The following is a 23,040-nucleotide window of genomic DNA, read 5'->3' as shown; positions in this document are numbered from 1 at the left end:
TCTGCATTGGAATCCGATCTTATATTTATAGCACGCATGAACATCACCAACAACAAATAAATCCATTTCATTTGAGATGCTGCTCCTATAAATCTGTTTCAGTCTGACTGCTGTCACTTTCTCATAGAAACCAAAGAGCACCATGGGACGCAGTTGGATCCACAAATAATCAGATCTGGACTGAGAGTGCAAACATAGCTTTAACTACCGTAAGACTCGAGGAAAAACACAAACGGGGGAAAAAACGTCAACATCTGCTAGAGAAGATATTAAGGGTGCAATGAAGGAAACACTGCAAAGACCAATTCAGTCCAATTCATGTTTATTTGTGTAGTGCTTTTAACAATACAAATACAACAATAAGCAAAAACAATAAGCAGCTTCACAGAAAAGTAAAGTTTCTACATTATATTTAGGAGTAGCTGATCAGTGCACATTCACTGCACAAACTAACATCAGGAACGTCGACCGTGTGTTTCTGCAGTTAATGTTGCTCAGGTTCTGCAGTGATCTGAGGGAACTGATCCAGCTGAGGTCTCGGACGTGAATGTGTGTTTATGCTTCTGTCCCAGAAAATCCACTGCAGGGGGAAATACTGAGCCTTAAAGAGATCATTCGGCCAGAAATCATCATTTACTCGTTCAAAACCTCTATGACTCAGGAAATCTATGGATGAAGAAACAACACTCGACCGTGGTTTATGCTGGAATGTGTGAACGATCTCGTTTGGTGCTCGTTCACTCGTCAGAGGGATCCCTGAGGATGAACTCTGAGCCTGTGACGCGGCGGTACAGATCCAAGATGTCATCCGTCTCGGTCTCCAGGTGCGTGGTGTGGTCATACGAGCGGGAGATGAAGATCTAGATGAGAAACACACGCGGTCAGCGGCATTCGCTGGCTGGTGCTGACGTCAAGGGCGCAGCGGAGCGTTCGTACCTGACTCCTGCGGCCGTCGTCCATCGGGATCAACAGGTTACTGACAGACACAAACCTGCAGGACAAACCAACCATGAGTGACACGCGTGAACAACACGCCGCTGCAGAGATGCTTGTTGCTCACTTCTCCAGGATGGGCTCCAGCAGGGCCAGACCAGGCTGAACCTCCTTCTCTGGGTTGCAGGTTTCCACCATCGTGCTGACCACAGCCATGTACTTGCCTTCCGCCGCCACATTATGAGCGAAGGACAGCAAACAGATGTAGATATCTGCACACAAACACCAGATCAGGGTTACACCTGAAGCACAGAATCAAACATCGGTTCTTACACGTGCCTTTGAGCTTCTGTTACCATATTTATTGTGAATAGGATGAAAGAAAAATTGTAGAAATGTAACGAGTATTTCCCACCTGACTTTCTGTTGAGGTGCGTCTGCGGGATGATGATCTGGCAGGAGTTGGCGTCGTGGGTGTTTTTGATGGGGTGGTTGAGTAAGCAGATGACCCGTATGACACGGCCGGCCTTCTTCACGCGCTCCGGCGCGTAGCTCGGGTCACAGATCAGCTGCTTACAGCGGAAGACCTTCATCGGGACGTAAACGCAGTCAGATCACGGTCATCGGGATCGTGTGAAGATGAAGGTGTGTCTGTGCTCACCTCGCCCACGGATCGCACCGCCGCCACTCGCCCGTCCTCCATCAGGATTTCGTCCACGCGGCGGTTCAGCAGGTAGCGGTTCCTGTAGACGGCGCTGAGCCTGCGGAGAGACACGCGTGAGTCCCGTGAGAGACAGCATCCATGTGATGAGAGGCGTGACGTCACGTTACCTGATGAAGCCCTGCGGCAGCTCGCCCAGACCGAACAGCGGGTAGAGATACGGGCTGAGACTGTAGCGCGCCAGAGACTCGGAGTACAGCTTGATCCGCTGTATGGTCATCAGACACGGCTGCTCCAGATAACTGACCAACACACACACAGTTACTGACCAACAACAGACATGTCATAGTTTAATCAAAATTACTGTTAGAGATAATGTAGCAGTGGCTGATATTGGATGTCAAAGCATCTCTACTAAACTCTACAACAGATTAATGACTTACTACAAATTTCACAAAAAGCTTATGGACGTCATTATAATATAAGTCAGACATTGTTTTTGTCTCTTCTGAGGAAGACTCATTCGCTTGTTTTGTACACTGAGATATGTCTTCTTTGGATTGTTTGACTACTCAAAAGAGAATATAGGAAACTATAACTTTATTAATTTGTGTTTCCTTATTTCTAGATTTCACATAAACAGAGTTCTGGCTCTAAATCTCTGAAACTATCTAAAGATCTGTTTATCCTAAAGCAGTGGAAACTTTTTATGTTCATCCTAAGGTGAAAAAATTCTGAACCTCCCATCACACCTTAGCAACTATCTAGAACACCCTAGCAACCTCTCAGAAGACACTAGCACGTTAAGTGTTATATTAAACTGATACTGTATATTATCTCTATGTTATAAAGAGTGAAGAATTGTTTTTCTTTCAAATCCAGTCAAACATTGTGTGCGTTTCTAGCGTGTTTTCTTGTGCTGCTCACTCGTCGCTGATGTGAAGGGCCAGAGCGTGACCTGTGAACTCCATGACATCATCGCCCAGGTCGAAGTGGCGAAACACGTCCCTCATCGTGGTTCTGTGCGGGTCCATGTCGTGATACGTCCGCGGATCGTTCTCCTCGAAGTTCATGATGAAGGACATGAACTTACGGAACCGTCGCTTATCGAACATCCCCATCAGATCTGGAGAAACACACCAGCACTAACATCATTACAACTAAAACCATGAAAACACCGACGATACGAAAATAAAATAAAAACTAATTCAAAATATTAATGAAAACCGTAAAGACAGTGTTACCTGAATTGTGCGTCTCAGTCTCAGTGCAGGGGACTTTGTGAATTTTCCCTCCTTTATACACAAAACTGCCTTCAATCACCTTGAAGTCCAGATATCGAGTGACCTCAGTGTACAGCAGCATCTTCACCAGCTGACCTGAATGAAACACCGTCATCACACCAGCACACCCACACACACACACACACACACACACACAACTCACCGTTTGCAAGCAGGAACTTGGGAATCAGATCCACGTTCCAGTCTTTCCCAGATCCCATCGATTTAGAAGGAGCAGAGACCTGGAACCTCTTATAAAGCTGTTCAGAAGAACAAACGTTAACATGTGTGTGTGTGTGTGTGTGTGTGTGTGTCTGTACTGGTATTCACTACATTATGAGGGCCAAATGACCCCACAAGTATAGTAATACCAGTAAATTATGACTTTAGAGAAAGGGGATAGACGATACAGTTTGTAGCCATTACGCCTAAAGGGATACCAGTGTGTGTTTTGTTAAGTTATTAATTTTTTGAAAGGATTTGCTAAATTTTTCAATTTCAGCATGTTATGTTTAATAATTTTGTTTATATAAAATTTAATTCATGCTTTACAGAAAATAGTTATATCTTATAGCTGAATTAATCAGATTAGAGCTGGACGATAATATAGTTACATTTTGCGATGTGTGACTACATTTCCCAGCATGCTCCGCGAAAAAAGTAACTACATTTCCCAGCATGCTCCGCGCCAGACACTTCCTCGACTCGTTTAACCAGTCAGGTTTTGGGAGTTTCACTCTTTCTCACATTATAAGCTCGTTTCAAATCGATAGTTTAATCGAAAGCAGAACTTTTTTCTCGGGCAGAGTTGCTGAAGTTGCAGACTTTGCATTCGTGGTCCTGAAACACACAGAATGACTGAAGCAGTAAGTCGCATTCATAAGATCATGCAGTGCAGTGCTAATACTATCTGTGTGTCTTCACCGGTCATCTGTCAGTTCTCAGGTGAGCAGCACACGCGCGTTCACGCGGACCGGTCCCCCGGGTTCCTGGAGCGTCTGAGCGCGAGCACCGGCGGCGTGATCGCGGGCATCTGTCTGTTCGCGCTGTCGTTCTACGTGCTCTTCACGAATGAGGTGAGACCCGATCATTCTGTCGGTCAGTCATGCAGTGCATCCATCTGTCAATCATCTGTGTCTGCAGGGGCGCGCTCTGCGCACGGCCTCGGCTCTGGATGAGGGTCTCAAACAGGTCGTGTCTCTTCATCCGGACGTGATGTTGGACCCCCAGAATGACGGGCGTCTGGTTCACCTGTCCGGGCCGCTGCGGACCGCGCAGGTAATGATGATGTCACGCCCACGTGCGCAGACATCCATAAACAGTGTCACGTGTCGTTACATTTACCTCAAGAAAGACATTCAGTGTCCATAAACTTGATAATTAGTTGGGGGGGGGAAATATTGAATTAAATTTAGCAGTCCGTACTCTGTTGTTAATTTTAACCTTTACTATGATAGTAATAAACTGATGTTGTTCTCTGGGTAGTGTACAGCTTCAGTTGAGACGGTTTTGATGTACAGTACCTGATAGACATGAATCAAATATACTGAATCGAATTGTTGACTGGGGTGTGTCTGTGTGTTACAGCCGCTGTACGATCCGAACTACAGTGTGACGGTGCAGGCGGTGAAGCTGCAGAGGCAGGTGGAGATGTACCAGTGGGTGGAGTACAGCGAGAGCAGGTCTGTGTGACACAGTCGCCGAAATCACATTCACTCACTCACTCACTCACTCACTCACATTCACTCACTCACTCACTCACTCACTCAGTCACATTCAATTACACGCTCTCAGTCACACTCAATCACACTCACTCACTCACTCACTCACATTCACTCACTCACTCACTCACACTCAATCACACTCACTCACTCACTCACATTCACTCACTCACTCACTCACTCACTCACTCACTCACTCACTCACACACACTCACTCACACACTCACATTCACTCACACACTCTCAGTCACATTCACACACTCTCAGTCACATTCACTCACTCACTCACACTCACATTCACTCACTCACACACTCTCAGTCACATTCACTCACACACTCTCAGTCACTCACTCTGTCACACTCACTCACATTCACTCACACACTCTGTCACATTCACTTACACACTCACATTCACTCACTCTCAGTCACACTCAGTCACATTCACTCACTCACTCACATTCACTCACACACTCTGTCACACTCACTCACATTCACTCACACACTCTGTCACATTCACTCACTCACTCACATTCACTCACACACTCTGTCACACTCAATTCAATTCAATTCAATTAGCTTTATTGGCATGACAAAAGTACATTTTGCATTGCCAAAGCATGCATAGGAAAAGAGAACATATACAACAGTGTAATTTGGAACAATATAGCAATTGAAATAACATTTGAACAAGTAATATTAGAAGAATGACATTTAAAACATATGGATACATATAAACATATGATATACTAAAAGTTATGTAATAGATTATTTATGTATTTATTTAATTAGTAAACTGAATAACTGGATTCAGCATTATCTACAGTCGTGTGTTGGTTGGTTTGGTGTGAGTCAGCTGTATATTCTCTGGATATTGGTGTCTTGGCTGTGGCTGTGTCTCACTCACTCACACTCACTCACTCACACTCACTCACATTCACTCACTCTCAGTCACACTCTCACTCACTCACTCACTCACTCACTCACATTCACTCACACACTCTGTCACACACACACACACACACACACACACACACTCACACTCTATCACATTCACTCACTCACTCACATTCACTCACTCACTGTCACACACACACACACACACACACACACACACACTCAATCACATTCACTCACTCACATTCACTCACTCACTCACTCGCATTCACACAAACTCTCAGTCACACTCACTCACATTCACTCACTCACTCTGTCACACTCACTCACACTCACACTCACTCACTCACTCACATTCACTCACTCACTCTGTCACTCTGTCACACACACACACACACACACACACACACACACACACACACAAACACACTCAATCACATTCACTCACTCACTCACATACACACACACTCTCGGTCACACTCACTCACTCACTCGCATTCACACACTCTCAGTCACACTCACTCACACTCACATTCACTTACATTCACTCACTCACTCTGTCACACTCACTCACACTCACTCACTCACTCACTCACTCACATTCACACACACTCTCGGTCACACTCACTCACTCATTCAAATTCACACACACTCTCAGTCACACTCACTCACACTCACTCACTCTGTCACACTCACTCACTCACTCACTCACATTCACACACACTCTCGGTCACACTCACTCACTCACTCACTCACATTCACACACAATCTCGGTCACACTCACTCACTCACTCACATTCACACACACTCTCGGTCACACTCACTCACTCACTCACATTCACACACACTCTCGGTCACACTCACTCACTCACTCACATTCACACACACTCTCAGTCACACTCACTCACACTCACATTCACTTACATTCACTCACTCACTCTGTCACACTCACTCACACTCACTCACTCACTCACATTCACACACACTCTCGGTCACACTCACTCACTCACTCACATTCACACACACTCTCAGTCACACTCACTCACACTCACTCACTCTGTCACACTCACTCACACTCACTCACTCACTCACTCACTCACTCACTCACTCACTCACATTCACACACACTCTCGGTCACACTCACTCACTCACTCACATTCACACACACTCTCGGTCACACTCACTCACTCACTCACTCACATTCACACACACTCTCAGTCACACTCACTCACTCACACTCCTCACTCACTCACTCTGTCACACTCACTCACACTCACTCACTCACTCACTCACTCACTCACATTCACACACACTCTCGGTCACACTCACTCACTCACTCACATTCACACACACTCTCGGTCACACTCACTCACTCACTCACACTCACTCACTCACTCACATTCACACACACTCTCAGTCACACTCACTCACACTCACATTCACTTACATTCACTCACTCACTCAATTCAATTCAATTAGCTTTATTGGCATGACAAAAGTACATTTTGCATTGCCAAAGCATGCATAGGAAAAGAGAACATGTACAATAGTGTAATCTGGAACAATATAACAATTGAAATAACATTTGAACAAGTAATATTAGAAGAATGACATTAAAACATATGGATACATATAAACATATGATATACTAAAAGTTATGTAACAGATTATTTATGTATTTATTTAATTAGTAAACTGAATAACTGGATTCAGCATTATCTACAGTCCTGTGTTGGTTGGTTTGGTGTGAGTCAGCCGTATATTCTCTAGATATTGGTGTCTTGGCTGTGGCACACTCACTCAGGAGTTTACAGGCTGCTATAAATCTTGCAGCTATATTTGCACATTCAGATTTTTCACCAAGAATGAAGGTGAGTTTTTCGGTTGGGGTGCAGTTATTAAATTGGGGAAATATTTTGTTTATTTTGGGATAGTAGTGGTATCTGATGGTTTGGTATTTGGGGCAGTCTGTGAGGAAGTGCAGCTCTGTTTCGATCTCTCCCAGAATGCAGTGGGAGCAGAGTCTCTCCTCACGGGAGAGCCAGGTTTGTCTGCGCCGGCCCGTCTCTACGGCCAGACTGTGCTCGCTGAGTCTGTACATCGTCAATGTTTTCCTGAGTTTGACATCAGTCACTGTGCTCAGGTAGTTTGCCATGGTGTACTCTCGATTTAGTGCCGAATAACATTCTAGTTTGTGTTGGTTTTTAATAGTGTTTGTCCAATGGGTGACGTACTTGTCTTTCTCTGTGTTGATGATTTGTGTGGGCCGAATGGTTGAGAGTGTGTGTGAGTTCTGAGGCTGGCTGATCTCTGTCAGTGTGATCTCAGTCAGTCTCAGCACCAGCTGAAGAAGAGGACTCGTCGTGGGGCTCAGCTCTTGGTGTTTCAGGGCTTTATAATGGTATGTGCTGGGGTCACTCATCTTTAGGTGTTTCCAGAATTTGATGGCTCTTTTTTGGATGTTTAGAAGGAGAGGGTATTGGCCTAATTCTGCCCTGCATCCATTGTTTGGTGTTTTTCTTTGGACTTTGAGTATTCTTTTACAGAAATCTAAATGCATATTTTCAATTGGATGTTTTTCCCAGTTTAAAAAATCAAATTTTATAGATGGACCCCACACCTCACTGCCATATAGTACGATTGGTTCAATTACTGATTTGAAAAGTTTGAGCCAGATTTGGATTGGAATATCAATTTTAATTGATCTTTTTATGGCATAGAAAGCCCTTTGAGCTTTCTCTTTGAGTTCATTCACAGCCAAAGTGAAGTTACCTGTTGGAGTAATTTTTAGGCCGAGGTAAGTGTATGTTTTTGTGGTTTCAATAGTTCTGTGTGATAGTGTGAATGTGTGTGTTAGTCCCTGAGGTCTGGAGCGTTTCTGGAAGATCATGACTTTAGTTTTTTGGAGGTTTACAGTCAGGGCCCAGGTCTGACAGTAGTCCTCCAGCAGATCCAGGCCGTCCTGAAGCCCTTCTTTAGTGGGCGACAGGAGAACCAGGTCGTCTGCGTAAAGAAGACACACTCTGTCACACTCACTCACACTCACTCACTCACTCACTCACATTCACACACACTCTCAGTCACACTCACTTACATTCACTCACTCACTCTGTCACACTCACTCACACTCACTCACTCACTCACTCACTCACTCACTCACTCACATTCACACACACTCTCAGTCACACTCACTCACACTCACTCACTCTGTCACACTCACTCACACTCACTCACTCACTCACTCACTCACATTCACACACACTCTCGGTCACACTCACTCACTCACTCACTGTCACACTCACTCACTCACTCACATTCACACACACTCTCAGTCACACTCACTCACATTCACTCACTCACTCACTCACTCACTCACTCTGTCACACTCACTCACACTCACATTCACTCACATTCACTCACTCACTCTGTCACACTCACTCACACTCACTCACTCACTCACTCACATTCACACACACACTCTCGGTCACACTCACTCACATTCACTCACTCACATTCACTCACTCTCAGTCACACTCTCACTCACTCACTCACTCACTCACACACTCACATTCACTCACACACTCACTCACATTCACTCACTCACTCACACACTCATGCACTCACTCACATTCACTCACTCACTCACGCACAATCACATTCACTCAGGTCTGTCTCGTTCATTACAGGGACTATGAGGAGAATGGAGAGAAGAAGACTGAAACCACATACACATACAGTGAGTGTCGAGCTGAAGTTTCTCTGTGCGTCTTGCAGGCTGCTTACTGAGGTTGTGTTATTTGCAGACACCGAGTGGAAGTCAGAGGTCATCAGCAGCAGGCACTTCGATCAGGAGGTTGGTCACATGAACCCCAGGTGAGTGGCGTGAGCTGTGATGAGTGCTGCGGCGCCGTGTGTTTCTGACGTGTTTGTGTGGTTTCTCAGCGCGATGGCGGTGGAGAGCGTGATGGTCGTGGCTCCGGACGTTTGGGTTGGGAAGCTCTTCCTGTCTAAAGGTAGCACATGCATTAGCTGCTCTTCCTCGTGCCGCTGCAGGCGTGTTGATGGTCACACGTGTGTTTCCAGGGCTGGTGGAGCAGATCAATGACTTCCACACGCTGAGTCTCCAAGGACTTCCTGTTCCTGTTATGAACACCTTCCTGACGGTGCACGACGATTACTTTTACCACACGGCAAACCCTCGACGTCCAGAGGTGAGCGAACACACACACTCACAAACGCGGGAACATCACTGGTTTCCATGGTGACCGTTGTCGTGTTGTTGGTTCAGGTTGGAGACGTGCGCATTCGTTTTGCTTACGCCGGACTGAGCGGTGATGGATTCTATCCTGGCCCCGCCCACAAGGTGAGAACGGCCAATCAGATGCCTCGCTTTCTGAATGCGACATCCTCCTACACTGCTGGAGAGAAATGTATTACAGTAATTTTGACAAATGATGAGCGAGTCAGTCAGCGGTGGACTGAAGGAAATGTAGTTCAGTATTAAAGGGCTAGTTCTAAGGGTTGGTGTGAACTTGACTTCCATTGTATAGTAAAAAATACTGTGGAAGTCAGTGGGGCCCAGAAACAGTTTTGGTGATTCGACTTTTTCAAAATATATCTTTTGTATTCAGCAGAAGAAAGGAACTCATACAGGTTTGGAACAACATTAATTTTTTCAAGCATCAGAATTTCATCATATAAATATCAGCATCTGCAGCAAATTAATATTTTTGCTCAGTTTGAGTCTGAATAAGTCAAGCTGTTTCTCACCGTCTCAGCTGTGATGTGTTGGGGTTATAGTTAGTCTCTGGTGTGTGTTGTAGGTGAGTGTGGTGGCGATGCAGCAGGGCGATCAGCTCAAGCCCTTCAGGACGCGCTCCGGAGACGTGCTGGAGATCCTCTACATGGGTGATCTGTCAGCAGAGGTGTGTGGGGTCACAGGTCACACGGATCCGCTGCTGCAGGCGTGACGCTCACACGTGTTCTTGTGTTCCTGCAGGAGGTGTTCACCAGAGAACATCAGCTGAACAACATGAAGACCTGGGCGCTGAGGCTCGGTGGCTGGGTGCTCATGTTTCTGGGTGTTAGTCTGAGCACACGGATCATATACACGCTGGGTAATTCTCACACACTCTCGGGGCTGATGGTTAATTCACACACACTCTCGGGGCTGATGGGTAATTCTCACACACATACACACACACACTCTTGGGGCTGATGGGTAATTCTCACACACACACACACACACACACACTCTCGGGGCTGATGGGTAATTCTCACACACACACACACACACTCACACACACACACACACACACACACACACACTCTTGGGGCTGATGGGTAGTTCACACACACACTCTCGGGGCTGATGGGTAATTCACACACACACACACACACTCTCGGGGCTGATGGGTAATTCACACACACACACACACACACACACTCTCGGGGCTGATGGGTAGTTCACACACACACACACACACACACACACACACACACACACACATGGGGAACTGGTTCAGTCATGTACCCACACACACACACACACACTCTCGGGGCTGATGGGTAGTTCACACACACACACACACACACACACACACACACACACACACACACACACACACACACACACACTCTCGGGGCTGATGGGTAGTTCACACACACACACACACACACACACACACTCTCGGGGCTGATGGGTAATTCACACACACACACACACACACACTCTCGGGGCTGATGGGTAGTTCACACACACTCTCGGGGCTGATGGGTAGTTCACACACACACACACACACACTCTCGGGGCTGATGGGTAATTCACACACACACACACACACACACACACACACACACACACACACACACACACACACACACACACTCTCGGGGCTGATGGGTAATTCACACACACACACACACACACACACTCTCGGGGCTGATGGGTAATTCACACACACACACACACTCTCGGGGCTGATGGGTAATTCACACACACACACACACTCTCGGGGCTGATGGGTAATTCACACACACACACACACACTCTCGGGGCTGATGGGTAATTCACACACACACACACACACACACACTCTCGGGGCTGATGGGTAATTCACACACACACACACACACTCTCGGGGCTGATGGGTTATTATGGTATTTTTTGATAGAATTATTTTGGTGGATACAGCCTTTTAAGGACACACACACACACTGACATTCACACACACACACTCTCGGGGCTGATGGGGACCTGCAGAGATCACACACACACACACACACACACACACACACACACACACACACACTCTCGGGGCTGATGGGTAATTCTCACACACACACACACACACACACACACACACACTCTCGGGGCTGATGGGTAATTCACACACACACACACACACACACACACTCTCGGGGCTGATGGGTAGTTCACACACACACACACACACACACACACACACACACACACACACACTCTCGGGGCTGATGGGTAGTTCACACACACACACACACACACACACACACACACACACACACACACACTCTTTGGGATGATGGGTAGTTCACACACACACACACACACACACACACACACACTCTCGCGGGGCTGATGGGTAGATTCACACACACACACACACACACACACACACACACACACACTCTCTCGGGGCTGATGGGTAGTTCACACACACACACACACACACACACACACACACTCTCGGGGCTGATGGGTAATGTAGTGTCCTGACTCTCTCTCTCTCTCTGGTCCAGTGGACTGGGTTCCTGTACTGAGGGAGCTGGTGTCAGCGGGGCTGAAGATCTTCGCGCTCTGCGTCTCGTGTTCACTGTCTCTGCTCACCATCGCAGCCGGATGGATCTTCTATCGCCCCCTGCTGGGTGGGATGATCATGCTGCTCGCGCTCCTGCCGCTTCTCCTCGCACACGCCAGAGCCCCGTCCAAGAAAAACCAATGACTAGTCTGACATCTCAAGCAACACCTCCAGCAGCCCTGAGCTTCTCTGCATTTCTACACAGTGCTGCAGCCAAGAAGATGGCTTTCTTTGGGTTTTTCAATTCAGTAAACATGACTTCTTGATAATTTTAGTTGTACAACATAAACTGCACACATTCACACCCAAATGCTCTTATGTAGTTATAAATGTACATTTTTAAAAATAAGCATAACAGCTTCAAAATTCATGTTTTCATTATGGATATGTGTAATTTATATTGTAGAGTAAAACCTCAATATTGTCAAGTTATGTTTACCACAGATCTTATTATGCACAGAAAAAGTGTCGTTTTCCAGTAAAAATATCTAAACAATTTTAGATCAAGATTCATTTACTAGAGATTCACAATATAATAAGATATTAAGTCTTCTTTTCTTAAAAAATTAAAAATGTTTGGATATTTGTACTAGAAAACTATGAAAATACAATGCAAGACAATCATTTTTTGCAGCGCACTCAAACTAAAACCCATTATAAAATCCAGTTATTCTTCTGCGTTTCCACTTTTATTTTTTCACAGGAACTTTATTTACAATCTGTTTTTGTGTGTGTGTGAAGGAGTGTGAAATAAAGAGTGAATCCTCAATGACGTGTTGTTTTCAGCCATCGGAGCATGAGAAACACAAACCAGCAAACACATCTTATAAAGGCTTTAATACACAAACATACCAAATTCTGCTGATTGTGAAAGACAAAAGAATGCATTTCAAGTCTCGTCCGCGGGTGTGCAGTGCACCTTGATCCTGATCTGTTGTTTCTTGAAGTCATCGTTGCATATTTGTGTTTCCGCAGAGTCTGAATGTGGCGAATTCAAAGGTGTACGAACAGAAGCGTTAAATACTGACATAAACTCTCAACACTAGGTGAACTGATTCAGTTAAAAGCAATAAAATGGAGGTGAGCACAGTCTGTTTACAGCAGCAGGCATTTACTGTTCTTCTTGCCCTTGCGTGCCTGCAGCGCCGCCCTGGTGGCCATCTCGAACACCTCCCGCACGCCGTCCTTGGATTTGGCGGAGCACTCCATGTATCCGAAGGCACAGATGCGGTTGGCCATGTCTCGGCCCTCCTCTGGTTTGACGGGCTCCTGCGGGAGAGACGGAGAGATGTCACCAAACCACAGCCGCTGCTTCACTGCTAATGCTTAACCCAACTCAAGAAAGCTAAGAGTAGAGACGCTCAAACATTCAGTATATAAACGTGCACTGAAGTCAGTTCATGCACTGTGTTAAAATGCCAATACATGCAAATTCAATCGATATCTGATTTTGCTGAAAATATAATCGTGTTTACAGAAAGGCAATTAAAAAATTGTGCTGATACTAGTAAAATATATATATACCGTACAGTCAACAAAACTCGAATTAGAACCAGAAAAAATAAATAAAGATGATGCATAAGTGGGACTTTTAATTATAAACCAGTGTTATTTTAGCATCACAGAGATTCTATTATAGTTTTATTCATATTTTGAATTAGTTTTAATTTTTTCATTTTCTGCTTCCAGGTTAAAAATGTCAGTTTTAGTAGTTTTTGTTTACTGTTGTATAGTTTTTATTAATTATTATTTCTGCTTTACTCATTTTAGTACATCAAGTTAGAATTAAAATTAGAAATGTTTATATTTAACTTCAGGTAATGTTTATTTTTTTTCAAGTAATAAAAGTATGCTTTTTGAGGTTTGGGCTTGAGTTACAAGCATGAAAATCACAGAGACTCTTATTTTGAAATTCTTGGCTTTTCTGACCTCAGATGGTTTCAGCTGATTCCAGTAAATAGGAAGCGTCAAATATGGGCCGATAATTCAGCACAGATCATTGGTGCGATATATGAATCGATTTATATAACCACCTTATTATTAACGCTTATTTCCTTGTTCTACAAACAAACCTGAAACACACAGAGACTCTTATTTTGGAAATCCTATGCTTTATGACTACAGCTGCTCATTTAAACTTGCATCTTACAAGCTTCATCAGGAACCTGTGTCAAACAACAGAGTTTTTTTGCCAGCCGATATAAAATGTCATGCTATTTAAAAGTAATACAAATCAGGGTTTGTTCATTTGAGAAATCTGAAGACGGCGAATGGGCTTTCAAAATAAAAGTCCCACTTCCCACATGTTCAGCCAATACTCAGAAAACGCCAAATACTGGCCCGTGAGTATTGGCTGAGCTCTACTGAGGACAGACGGCAGCTGCACACCTGCTTCATCTTGACGAGCTCGCGGCGGGTGTGTTCGTCGTGGCGCAGGTCCTTCTTGTTGCCCACCAGGATTATGGGAACGTTGGGGCAGAAATGCTTGACCTCAGGGGTCCATTTCTCAGGAATGTTCTCTGCGGGGTCAGAGAGGTCAGAGGTCAGAGCGAGTGTCAGCGTGAGGCTAGCGTGAGCGCGGTTAGCGGGAGACTCACCCAGGCTGTCGGGGCTGTCGATGGAGAAGCACATGAGGATGACGTCGGTGTCAGGGTAAGAGAGCGGCCGCAGCCGGTCGTAGTCCTCCTGACCCGCCGTGTCCCACAGCGCTAGCTCCACCTGAAACACCACACGCTAGCGTTAGCACAGCCGCGCAGGAAGCGCTCAGGGACACACACGGCGCTCGCTCCTCACCTGCTTGCCGTCCACTTCAATGTCGGCCACATAGTTCTCGAAGACGGTGGGCACGTAGACCTCGGGGAACTGGTCTTTGCTGAAGACGATGAGCAGACAGGTCTTCCCGCACGCGCCGTCTCCCACGATCACCAGCTTCTTACGGATCGCCGCCATTCCTGCGCTGAACGACTTGCACTTTTCACTTATTTGACCAAAATACAAAAATACAGTACTATCATGAAATATTATTACAAATTAAAATAACAGAGTTCTATTTTAATATACTGTAAACTGTAATTTATTTCTGTGATGTGCAGCTGTATTTTCAGCATCATTTTTTCATCAACACTGTTTCGGAAACTGTGATACTTTTTCAGGATTCTTTGATGAATAAAAAGTTAAATAGAACAGCATTTCAGTGAACACATCCTTGCTGAAGAAAAGTTTTCATTTCTTTCAAAAAAAAAAGAAAGAATAAAAATGTACTGACTCCAAACTTTTGAACTGTAGTGTATATTGTTAGAAAAGATTTCTATTTTAAATAAATGCTCTTCTTTTTAACTTTTTATTCATCAAAGAATCCTGAAAACAGTCTGAAGCAGCACAAGTTTCAGCTCTGATAATAAATCATCATATTAGAATGATTTCTGAAGATCATGTGACACTGAAGACTGGAGTAATGATGCTGAAAATACAGCTGCACATCACAGAAATACATTACACTTTAACAGAGATTTTTAAAATGGAAAACCATTATTTTAAATGATAATAATATCACTGTGTTTTCTGTATTTCTGATCAAATAAATGCAGTCTTGATGAGCAGAAGAGACTTGGTTAAAACACATTACAGATCTTACTGATCCCAAACTTTAGAACAGCAGTGAATATATAATACAGATATAGAAGCAAGCTTTAGAACATTGAAATTTATCTCATCTTGACATTTTTATAAAAATAAAGCCAATCAAATATCAAAAAGATGAATTCAAAGTACAGTGCTTCATTTTCATTGTCAAATATAATCATTATTAGGCTAAACTGACGTTTTGAGAGTTTAGGGATGAAATGACGCGCCGCTCTTGTTTTCATCAGATTCATGTTTTCAAATAACTGATAAAAAGTAACATGAATTCAATAAGAGTTAAAAAATATATATAATGTAAAGGGAAGATCAACTACTAAAAAAAGTTAAAATTGTTCAGTTACTGACTATAAAAATATCTAAAAAATAAATAAAACTGAATTGTAATAATTTTTAGTGTAATGCCATAAAAGTGACTTACAGAAATGAACATGAACTAACAAAATAATTCAGAACAGCCTTAAAACGGGCTTCATTTTCACTGGCTTAAGAATATAAACTTTATTTTTAATTTTTTTAGAGAGTGCATGACATTCATTTCCAAAATGCTAAATGCAGAAACTTTAAAAATACCGTCACAGAAAACTTTAAATAACGAATAAAAAGTGCCTTGCGTTCACGGAGTTTCACATGAACGCGCTTTCCTGTTTGTAAAGGTGTATCTTTGAGCTTTTAAGCTATTCTCAGGTATAAATACAGATGCTTACAGCGGAAGAGTGAAATCAGTGAATATTACGACACTCAGAGCTTTATTTCTTTTTGTACATTAACACGCTCCTGCTTTTAAAAGTCTGAATATACTTTCATGTTAGCAGCTAGCAGGCTAACGGAAGTGAGCGACTCCTCTCAGTAAAGACATTAAAATCCCCAAACTGAAAGAGCCCGACTGACTCTCTCGGTCAAGAGAAGTTTAATATCAATCGCTGATCGTTTTCCAAAAGCTTAATCAAGAGAAAACCACATTAAATGCGAGCTCACCGTCAGTTTAACTCGGCTCGAGTTTTCCGGGTCGGTTCAGCGCGCGCCAACCAAGATGGCGACTGAAGAACAACCCGTCAAAATAAGAGTCCTCAACCGACGAGTCAAAATAAGAGTCCTCGCAGTTCTATTTCCAGCGGTTCATTTATTAAGTGCCACTCAAACACAGACAATCAGACTTAATAATATCTGATATTATGTTATATTATATACAATATAGGATTTTTTTTAGATATTGTAATATAATATCTTTATATTAGCAGTCTTAAGTGTATAGCAGTCTTAAGTGTCAATGTATACACAATCTGAAAGCTGAATAAACAAGCTATCCATTGATGTATGGTTTGTATGGTTAGGAGGACAATATTTGACTGAGATACAACTATTTGAAAATCTGAGGGTGCAAAAAAATCTAAATATTCAGAAAATTGCCTTTAAATTTGTTCAAACGAAGTTCTTAGCAATGCATATTACTAATCAAAAACTAAGTTTTGATATATTTACGGTAGGAAATGTACAAAATATCTTCATGGAACATGATCTGTACTTAATATCCTAATGATTTTTGGCATAAAAGAAAAATGTATAATTTTGACCCATACAATGTATTGTTGTCTATTGCTACAAATATCCCTGTGCTACTTATGACTGCTTTTTGTGCTGCGGGGACACATATTTGTGACTATTACAAAACTACAAATATAAGACTTTGTTAAGCTCAGTTTTTGGCAGCTTTTGAGTCCTTGCTATCCTCTGCTTGCCGCTCCTGGTCTGACGAGGTCGCACACACCATCCTTGCTTTGACCTTCTTATTAGACGAGATGATGAGGAACGGGCTGAGCGAGGCGTAGCATGAGGAGAAGAACACCCTCATGTCGGCCACCACCGGAGGCACCTGCGGCACTGTCAGCATGTAGATCCAGATGATGTTGTCGATTCCGAAAAACACCACGTACAGAACCACCAGCATCACCACCGTCTTGGCCGCCCGTGTTTCCATCGTGGCACCCTGTGAGCGCCGCATGCCCCGCACCTTCCTGCCATGCTGGTGAAGGAGGACCAGGATGTAGCTGCTGGAGCCCAGCATCACGCCCACGAACGCAAAGTCACGAACCGACACGGCCACCCCGTTAATCACGTAGGACAGGTTATCCCGGAAGTCCACGTGGCAGAAGCCCAGGTTGAGGGTGAACGGCGGGACGGTGCCGTTGCGAGGGGCGACGGAGAAGAACGGGGCGGCGATGCAGACGGCCATGTTGATGAACCACAGCATGACAAAAGTGGGGACGACCAGCCGCGGCAGCCGGATCTTCAAGCCCGACAGGAGTGGCCCGGCCGCCGGCGCGACGGTCACCGCCTGGAAGACGCTCAGCATGCAGGTGATGCAGACGGACAGCGCTCGGGCGATGCGGTAGGTGTAGATGACCGCCTTGCAGCCGGCGTCGTCCAGCAGGTTCTTCATGCCGAAGACGGTCATGGTCTGCGGGACGCAGCGAGTCAGCAGCAGCAGCAGGTCGGCGAAGGCCAGGTGGCACAGGATGGAGTCCACGGGCTGCAGCTGAGCGTCGGTCAGCATGATGTGGACGTAGGCCAGCAGGACCAGCGTGTTGGCCAGGATCCCCAGACCCGCCTGCAGGAGGAACGAGACCCCTTTGATGGTGACACAGAGATCCATTTAGAGATCGAGTGTGAATGCTCTGTTTGAAGGGCTTTCTGAAGTCCATGTCTGAATATAAAGCCTCTAATGCCCCCGTGGGAACCGCCAGGGACCCAAAAACCCACAAGAAGACACAAAGGAGACCAAAGTGTCCACCTGAGGTGCATCTTAATTACTCCATGACTAAAAGAGCTTGTGTTTCTGTCAATGGCAAGCTGAGAAAACAGAAGACATTGCCCTCAGTGGATGATTTTGATTTTGCTGAAATTTTTCACAAATTAATATTTTTCTCCATTCTTCTGTATTTTTTCATGTTTGCGTTTCTCATTTCATTCACGTTTATATTTATGATGAGTGGTAAATGTGGTCGATCTGTTTACATTTTTAATCAACTAACACTATTTGTGACGCATAAAAATCTATAGTTTTTCGTTGGTGAGACCAGCTGTTAATTTTCTACTAATGGTGTCCCTCATGAGATAATTAGAAAACATTAAGAGCATTATCTAATTAAATCTTTGCAAACACGCTCTGTAATGAGGAGGTTTGGGATGAGCGGATGCTTTACAGCAGGTCTGGGCTGGTCTGTTTTCTGTTTTCTGATGTGACTTTAATGAGTTCTTCATGTACCGTGATATCAGTGACCCACGATTCCCTCGGGCCAGACGCACACGCCAACAGATGAGAACCGTGTTTATACTTAAACTACGCGGTTTCCTCTAGTCAACATGCGCTATCATTTGATGTCATTAGAGTCGGCAGCTCAAACCCATCCCTGATTTTAAGTCAATCATTAAGTTCAAACATTAAGATTCAGTTTGCGTTTATTGATTTAAAAGATGTTCTTAATCTGAATGACATACAGTCCTAAAGTCCTAAATTTGCTCAGGAATAAAGACAAGAGCAGAGATGGAAATGAGAGACAGTGAGACAATAGTGAAGAACACTTTCACAGGGTTGAGTGCTCATGGAAGAGATGAAGCAGACAAGGCTATGGGCCCTGACATTACATTTGATGAACATGTTCTGAGAGAGTCTCAGCTCAAGCACTCGCTGTCCTTTGGGCACAAACTGACACTCACTGGAATACGTTCACAGGAGAGTGTTGCGTCTGTGACAGAATCACTCAACTGCACATCATTCAGATAATTGAGCTCAGGTCTGAAGTCGCTGGACCGTCCCGTACAGGAACATCCCAGTGGCCCGAGCCAGACTATAAAACGAAGGCTGATTCTGAGGTGGGGGATCTTTCAAGAGAAGCTGCAGGAGAACAGAAGCGGTTGAGATGAACTCGGACACTTTGACGCGTGGCCTGCTCTTCCTGTCTCTGGCCGTGACCGGCGTTCCAGGCAACACCGCGGTCATCTGTGCCTTCCTCTCTGTGGCGTATCACGAGGGTCGCCTCTCGGCCGCCGACACCATCGTGCTGCACCTGGCGTCTGCTAACCTGATGGTGGTGGGCGTTCGCTGCCTGTTGGAGGTCCTGGCCACATTTGAGATCCACAATGTGTTTGATGACACCGGCTGCAAGGCGGTCATTTTCATCTACCGCACCTCCAGATCTCTGTCCATCTGGCTGACATTCGTGCTGAGTGCGTATCAGTGCTTGAGCGTGGCTCCGCCGGGCTCGCGTTGGGCTGCCGTCCGTGCTCTTCTCGCCCAGTACCTGGCCGTCCTCTTCCTGGCGCTATGGCTAATCAACACCTCCATGAGTGCCGCTCCGCTGCTGTTTGCCGTAGGGGCCCGGAACGACTCCAGACTCCTGCAGAATGGGATCAACATCGAGTTCTGCTTCCTGAGCTTCCCATCCAGGTTGTCGCGGGATGCCAACGGCGCGGTGCAAGTGGGACGAGACGTGGTGCCGATGGCTCTGATGGCGACGGCCAGCCTGGTCCTGCTGGTGTTCCTGCTCCGTCACAGCCGGCAGGTGAAGGGTCGGCGGGGTGGCGGGGCGAGGCAGGGTCCATCTGCGGAGCGCCGCGCCGCCCTCACCGTCATCACTCTAGTCACGCTCTACGTGCTGTTTTACGGGGTGGACAACGGACTGTGGGTTTATACGCTGACCGTGCCTCAGACACTGGGCTCCTCGCTTATCTCAGATCTGAGGATCTTCTTCTCGTCTCTGTACGCCGCCGTCAGTCCCATTGTGATCATTGTCTCTAACAGGAAAGTCAATAAACAGTTGAATTGTGGGAAAGAGGCAAAGACTTTCTCAGACGCAGCTCAGCCCAGTGATTGATGGACAGTGGCAGACTAAAAGAAAAAACATGATGGACGTCATTTGACTATGTGGGAAACATTTAAGGGCTCATTTTGTATTAGCCGTCTTTAATAATGAGAATTCAGTTCAGTTCCTGAATATGTCAGGGGAAACTTTATGAAGCCTTGTTTAAATGTTTTTTAAAAATCCTTTGTCTTCATGGACAGAGAGATTCATTTCTAGATGGATGGATGGCGAAGACTAATTAATTTGCTCTAATAAGGAGCCACTGCTTCAGTTCACATTTGCTAGGAAGAGACGCTCATGTTTCTGTGAATGTAATTGTATCTGTCAGGTGTTTGTGTGTGATACAAACATATCAAACTATCTTCATTTCTAGCTGTATGTGAATGAATATCTTTGTCGAATGACATACGGGGCAAGAACTTGGTCTCGTCCACAGACCGACTCTTTCAGGAAGGCTGCTGTGTTTTTCCCAGATGTTGATCTCTATGTGTCTTGTTCTACATTCCACTGAAATCTGATCCATTCCAACAGACAGTTCCAATGAAGGATACAAATCACGGATGGATCCGCATGAGTCCAGACACACTGAGATGAGCTCCAGTGATCTGTGAGAAAACACAAATAGCTGAAATGAATAATGACTGAATTAATCAAATGTAAGAGCTGAATTCTTCTGAATTGTGTATGTGAGATCTGAGGCATTTCCCTGTGCAAGACTTACACACACACACACACACACATACACATACTCACACATACAGTACACTCACACAGACACACACACACACACACATACACACACACATTCAATCTCTCTCTGTCTCTCTCTCTCACACACACATACACACACACACACACACACACACACACACATTCTATCTCTTCTCTCTTCTCCTCTCACACACACCACACACACACACACACACACACACACACACACACACTCACACAACACACACACACACACCTCACACACACACACACACACACACACACACACACACACACACACACACACACACACACACACATTCTCTCTCTCTCTCTCACACACACACACACACACACACAAGTAATTTTTATAGATGTCATTTTTTGCATGATACAGTGATTTTTAGTTCTACTTCACTGGGTGGGAAAAAAGAAAAACACATTAAAAATAAACTTCTCTCATTCGAATCTCTCTCTCTCACTCACACACACACACAAACACACACTCACACATTCTATCTCTCTCACTCACACACACACACACATTCTATCTCTCTCACACACACACACACACACACACACACACACACACTCTCTCACACACATACACACACACACACACACACACACACACACACACACACACACACACATTCTATCTCTCTCTCTCTCTCTCTCACACACACACACACACACACACACACACACACACACACACACACACACACACACACACACACACACACTCACACATTCTATCTCTCTCTCTCTCTCTCTCAGACACACACACACACAGAGACACTCACACATTCTATCTCTCTCTCACACACACACACACACACACACACACTCACACACACACACACACTCACACCACACCACACACACACAACACTTACACACACACACACACACACACACACACACATTCTATCTCTCTCTCTCTCTCTCTCACACACACACACACATATATACACACACACACTCTCACACACACACACACACACACACACACACACACACACACACACACACACACACATTCTTCTCTCTCTACTCACACACACACACACACACACACACAACACACACACACACACACACACACATACACACACACACACACACACACACACACACACAGTTCTATCTCTCTCTCTCTCCACACACACACACACACACACACACACACACACACACACACACAACACACACACACACACACACACACACACACACACACACACACCACACACACACACACACACACACACACACACACACACACACACACATTCTATCTCTCTCTCTCTCACACACACACTCTCACACACACCTGAAGGAGCTTAGACTTCTGTTGTTCTACACTAGAAATACAAACCCATTTTAAAAAGATTTCCATTTAAATAAAAACATGTGATACTTGAAATAAATATTACCTGAAATAAAATTTGAAAAATCGTACTCATTTTTTACAGCCAGTTGCCAAGGCAACGTGTT

At 44.9% G+C, this 23,040-nt stretch overlaps 5 protein-coding genes across 7 annotated transcripts; 2 read left to right on the top strand and 3 right to left on the bottom strand.

The window, feature by feature from the left end:
• Positions 1-231: 231 nt before the first annotated feature.
• Positions 232-3,324, bottom strand: zgc:112334 (uncharacterized protein LOC619199 homolog). Its single transcript, XM_019089501.2, has 9 exons — positions 3,041-3,324; positions 2,839-2,973; positions 2,522-2,720; positions 1,765-1,896; positions 1,595-1,694; positions 1,349-1,520; positions 1,061-1,205; positions 937-991; positions 232-860 (listed from the first exon to the last, which is right to left on the bottom strand). Exons 1-9 carry the CDS (start codon positions 3,096-3,098, stop codon positions 738-740), a joined length of 1,119 nt encoding a protein of 372 aa, XP_018945046.1. The 5' UTR covers positions 3,099-3,324; the 3' UTR covers positions 232-737.
• A 233-nt stretch (positions 3,325-3,557) lies between these two features.
• Positions 3,558-13,097, top strand: LOC109073367 (transmembrane protein 43). The gene is made up of 12 exons (XM_019089503.2): positions 3,558-3,743; positions 3,816-3,953; positions 4,021-4,155; positions 4,465-4,559; positions 9,179-9,228; positions 9,296-9,365; positions 9,435-9,505; positions 9,576-9,703; positions 9,781-9,855; positions 10,316-10,417; positions 10,492-10,609; positions 12,270-13,097. Exons 1-12 carry the CDS (start codon positions 3,732-3,734, stop codon positions 12,470-12,472), a joined length of 1,197 nt encoding a protein of 398 aa, XP_018945048.1. The 5' UTR covers positions 3,558-3,731; the 3' UTR covers positions 12,473-13,097.
• A 49-nt stretch (positions 13,098-13,146) lies between these two features.
• LOC109073368 (transforming protein RhoA-like) lies at positions 13,147-17,091 on the bottom strand. Of its 3 annotated transcripts, none has more exons than XM_042711556.1 (5): positions 16,946-17,091; positions 15,122-15,279; positions 14,926-15,046; positions 14,717-14,847; positions 13,147-13,597 (listed from the first exon to the last, which is right to left on the bottom strand). In XM_042711556.1, exons 2-5 carry the CDS (start codon positions 15,275-15,277, stop codon positions 13,424-13,426), a joined length of 582 nt encoding a protein of 193 aa, XP_042567490.1. In that variant the 5' UTR covers positions 15,278-15,279; positions 16,946-17,091; the 3' UTR covers positions 13,147-13,423. The 3 variants fall into 3 exon arrangements, with proteins under 3 accessions (XP_042567490.1, XP_042567487.1, XP_042567488.1); XM_042711553.1 differs by having other exon boundaries at positions 15,122-15,305; positions 16,946-17,088; XM_042711554.1 differs by having other exon boundaries at positions 15,122-15,284; positions 16,946-17,083.
• Positions 17,092-17,485: 394 nt separating this feature from the next.
• Positions 17,486-21,571, bottom strand: LOC109073375 (olfactory receptor class A-like protein 1). The gene has a single exon (XM_042711552.1). The coding sequence runs from the start codon at positions 18,618-18,620 to the stop codon at positions 17,664-17,666; it is 957 nt and encodes a 318-aa protein (XP_042567486.1). The 5' UTR covers positions 18,621-21,571; the 3' UTR covers positions 17,486-17,663.
• Positions 19,888-20,841, top strand: LOC109073373 (olfactory receptor class A-like protein 1). The gene has a single exon (XM_019089511.1). It carries the CDS (start codon positions 19,888-19,890, stop codon positions 20,839-20,841), a length of 954 nt encoding a protein of 317 aa, XP_018945056.1.
• Positions 21,572-23,040: the final 1,469 nt, after the last annotated feature.

This window comes from Cyprinus carpio, chromosome A22 (genome assembly GCF_018340385.1).
Source record: "Cyprinus carpio isolate SPL01 chromosome A22, ASM1834038v1, whole genome shotgun sequence".
In the NCBI taxonomy this organism is placed as follows: Eukaryota; Metazoa; Chordata; class Actinopteri; order Cypriniformes; family Cyprinidae; genus Cyprinus; species Cyprinus carpio.
This window is presented reverse-complemented; position numbering and strand designations above follow the sequence as displayed.

Bases quoted from the DNA above. Each gene is read 5' to 3' on its own strand.
- zgc:112334 (XM_019089501.2), bottom strand. From the start codon at position 3,098: ATGGGATCTGGGAAAGACTGGAACGTGGATCTGATTCCCAAGTTCCTG. The intron at 1,206-1,348 runs GTGGGAAATACT...GTTTGTGTGCAG, and splicing joins GCACCTCAACAGAAAGTCAG to ATATCTACATCTGTTTGCTG. The intron at 861-936 runs GTACGAACGCTC...TTTCTCATCTAG, and splicing joins ACGACGGCCGCAGGAGTCAG to ATCTTCATCTCCCGCTCGTA.
- LOC109073375 (XM_042711552.1), bottom strand. From the start codon at position 18,620: ATGGATCTCTGTGTCACCATCAAAGGGGTCTCGTTCCTCCTGCAGGCG.
- LOC109073368 (XM_042711556.1), bottom strand. From the start codon at position 15,277: ATGGCGGCGATCCGTAAGAAGCTGGTGATCGTGGGAGACGGCGCGTGC. The intron at 14,848-14,925 runs GTGAGTCTCCCG...CTGACCCCGCAG, and splicing joins CGACAGCCCCGACAGCCTGG to AGAACATTCCTGAGAAATGG. The intron at 13,598-14,716 runs GTGTGCAGCTGC...TCTCTCCCGCAG, and splicing joins AGCTCGTCAAGATGAAGCAG to GAGCCCGTCAAACCAGAGGA.
- LOC109073373 (XM_019089511.1), top strand. From the start codon at position 19,888: ATGAACTCGGACACTTTGACGCGTGGCCTGCTCTTCCTGTCTCTGGCC.
- LOC109073367 (XM_019089503.2), top strand. The intron at 9,366-9,434 runs GTGAGTGGCGTG...GTGGTTTCTCAG, and splicing joins GTTGGTCACATGAACCCCAG to CGCGATGGCGGTGGAGAGCG. The intron at 9,506-9,575 runs GTAGCACATGCA...GTGTGTTTCCAG, and splicing joins GAAGCTCTTCCTGTCTAAAG to GGCTGGTGGAGCAGATCAAT.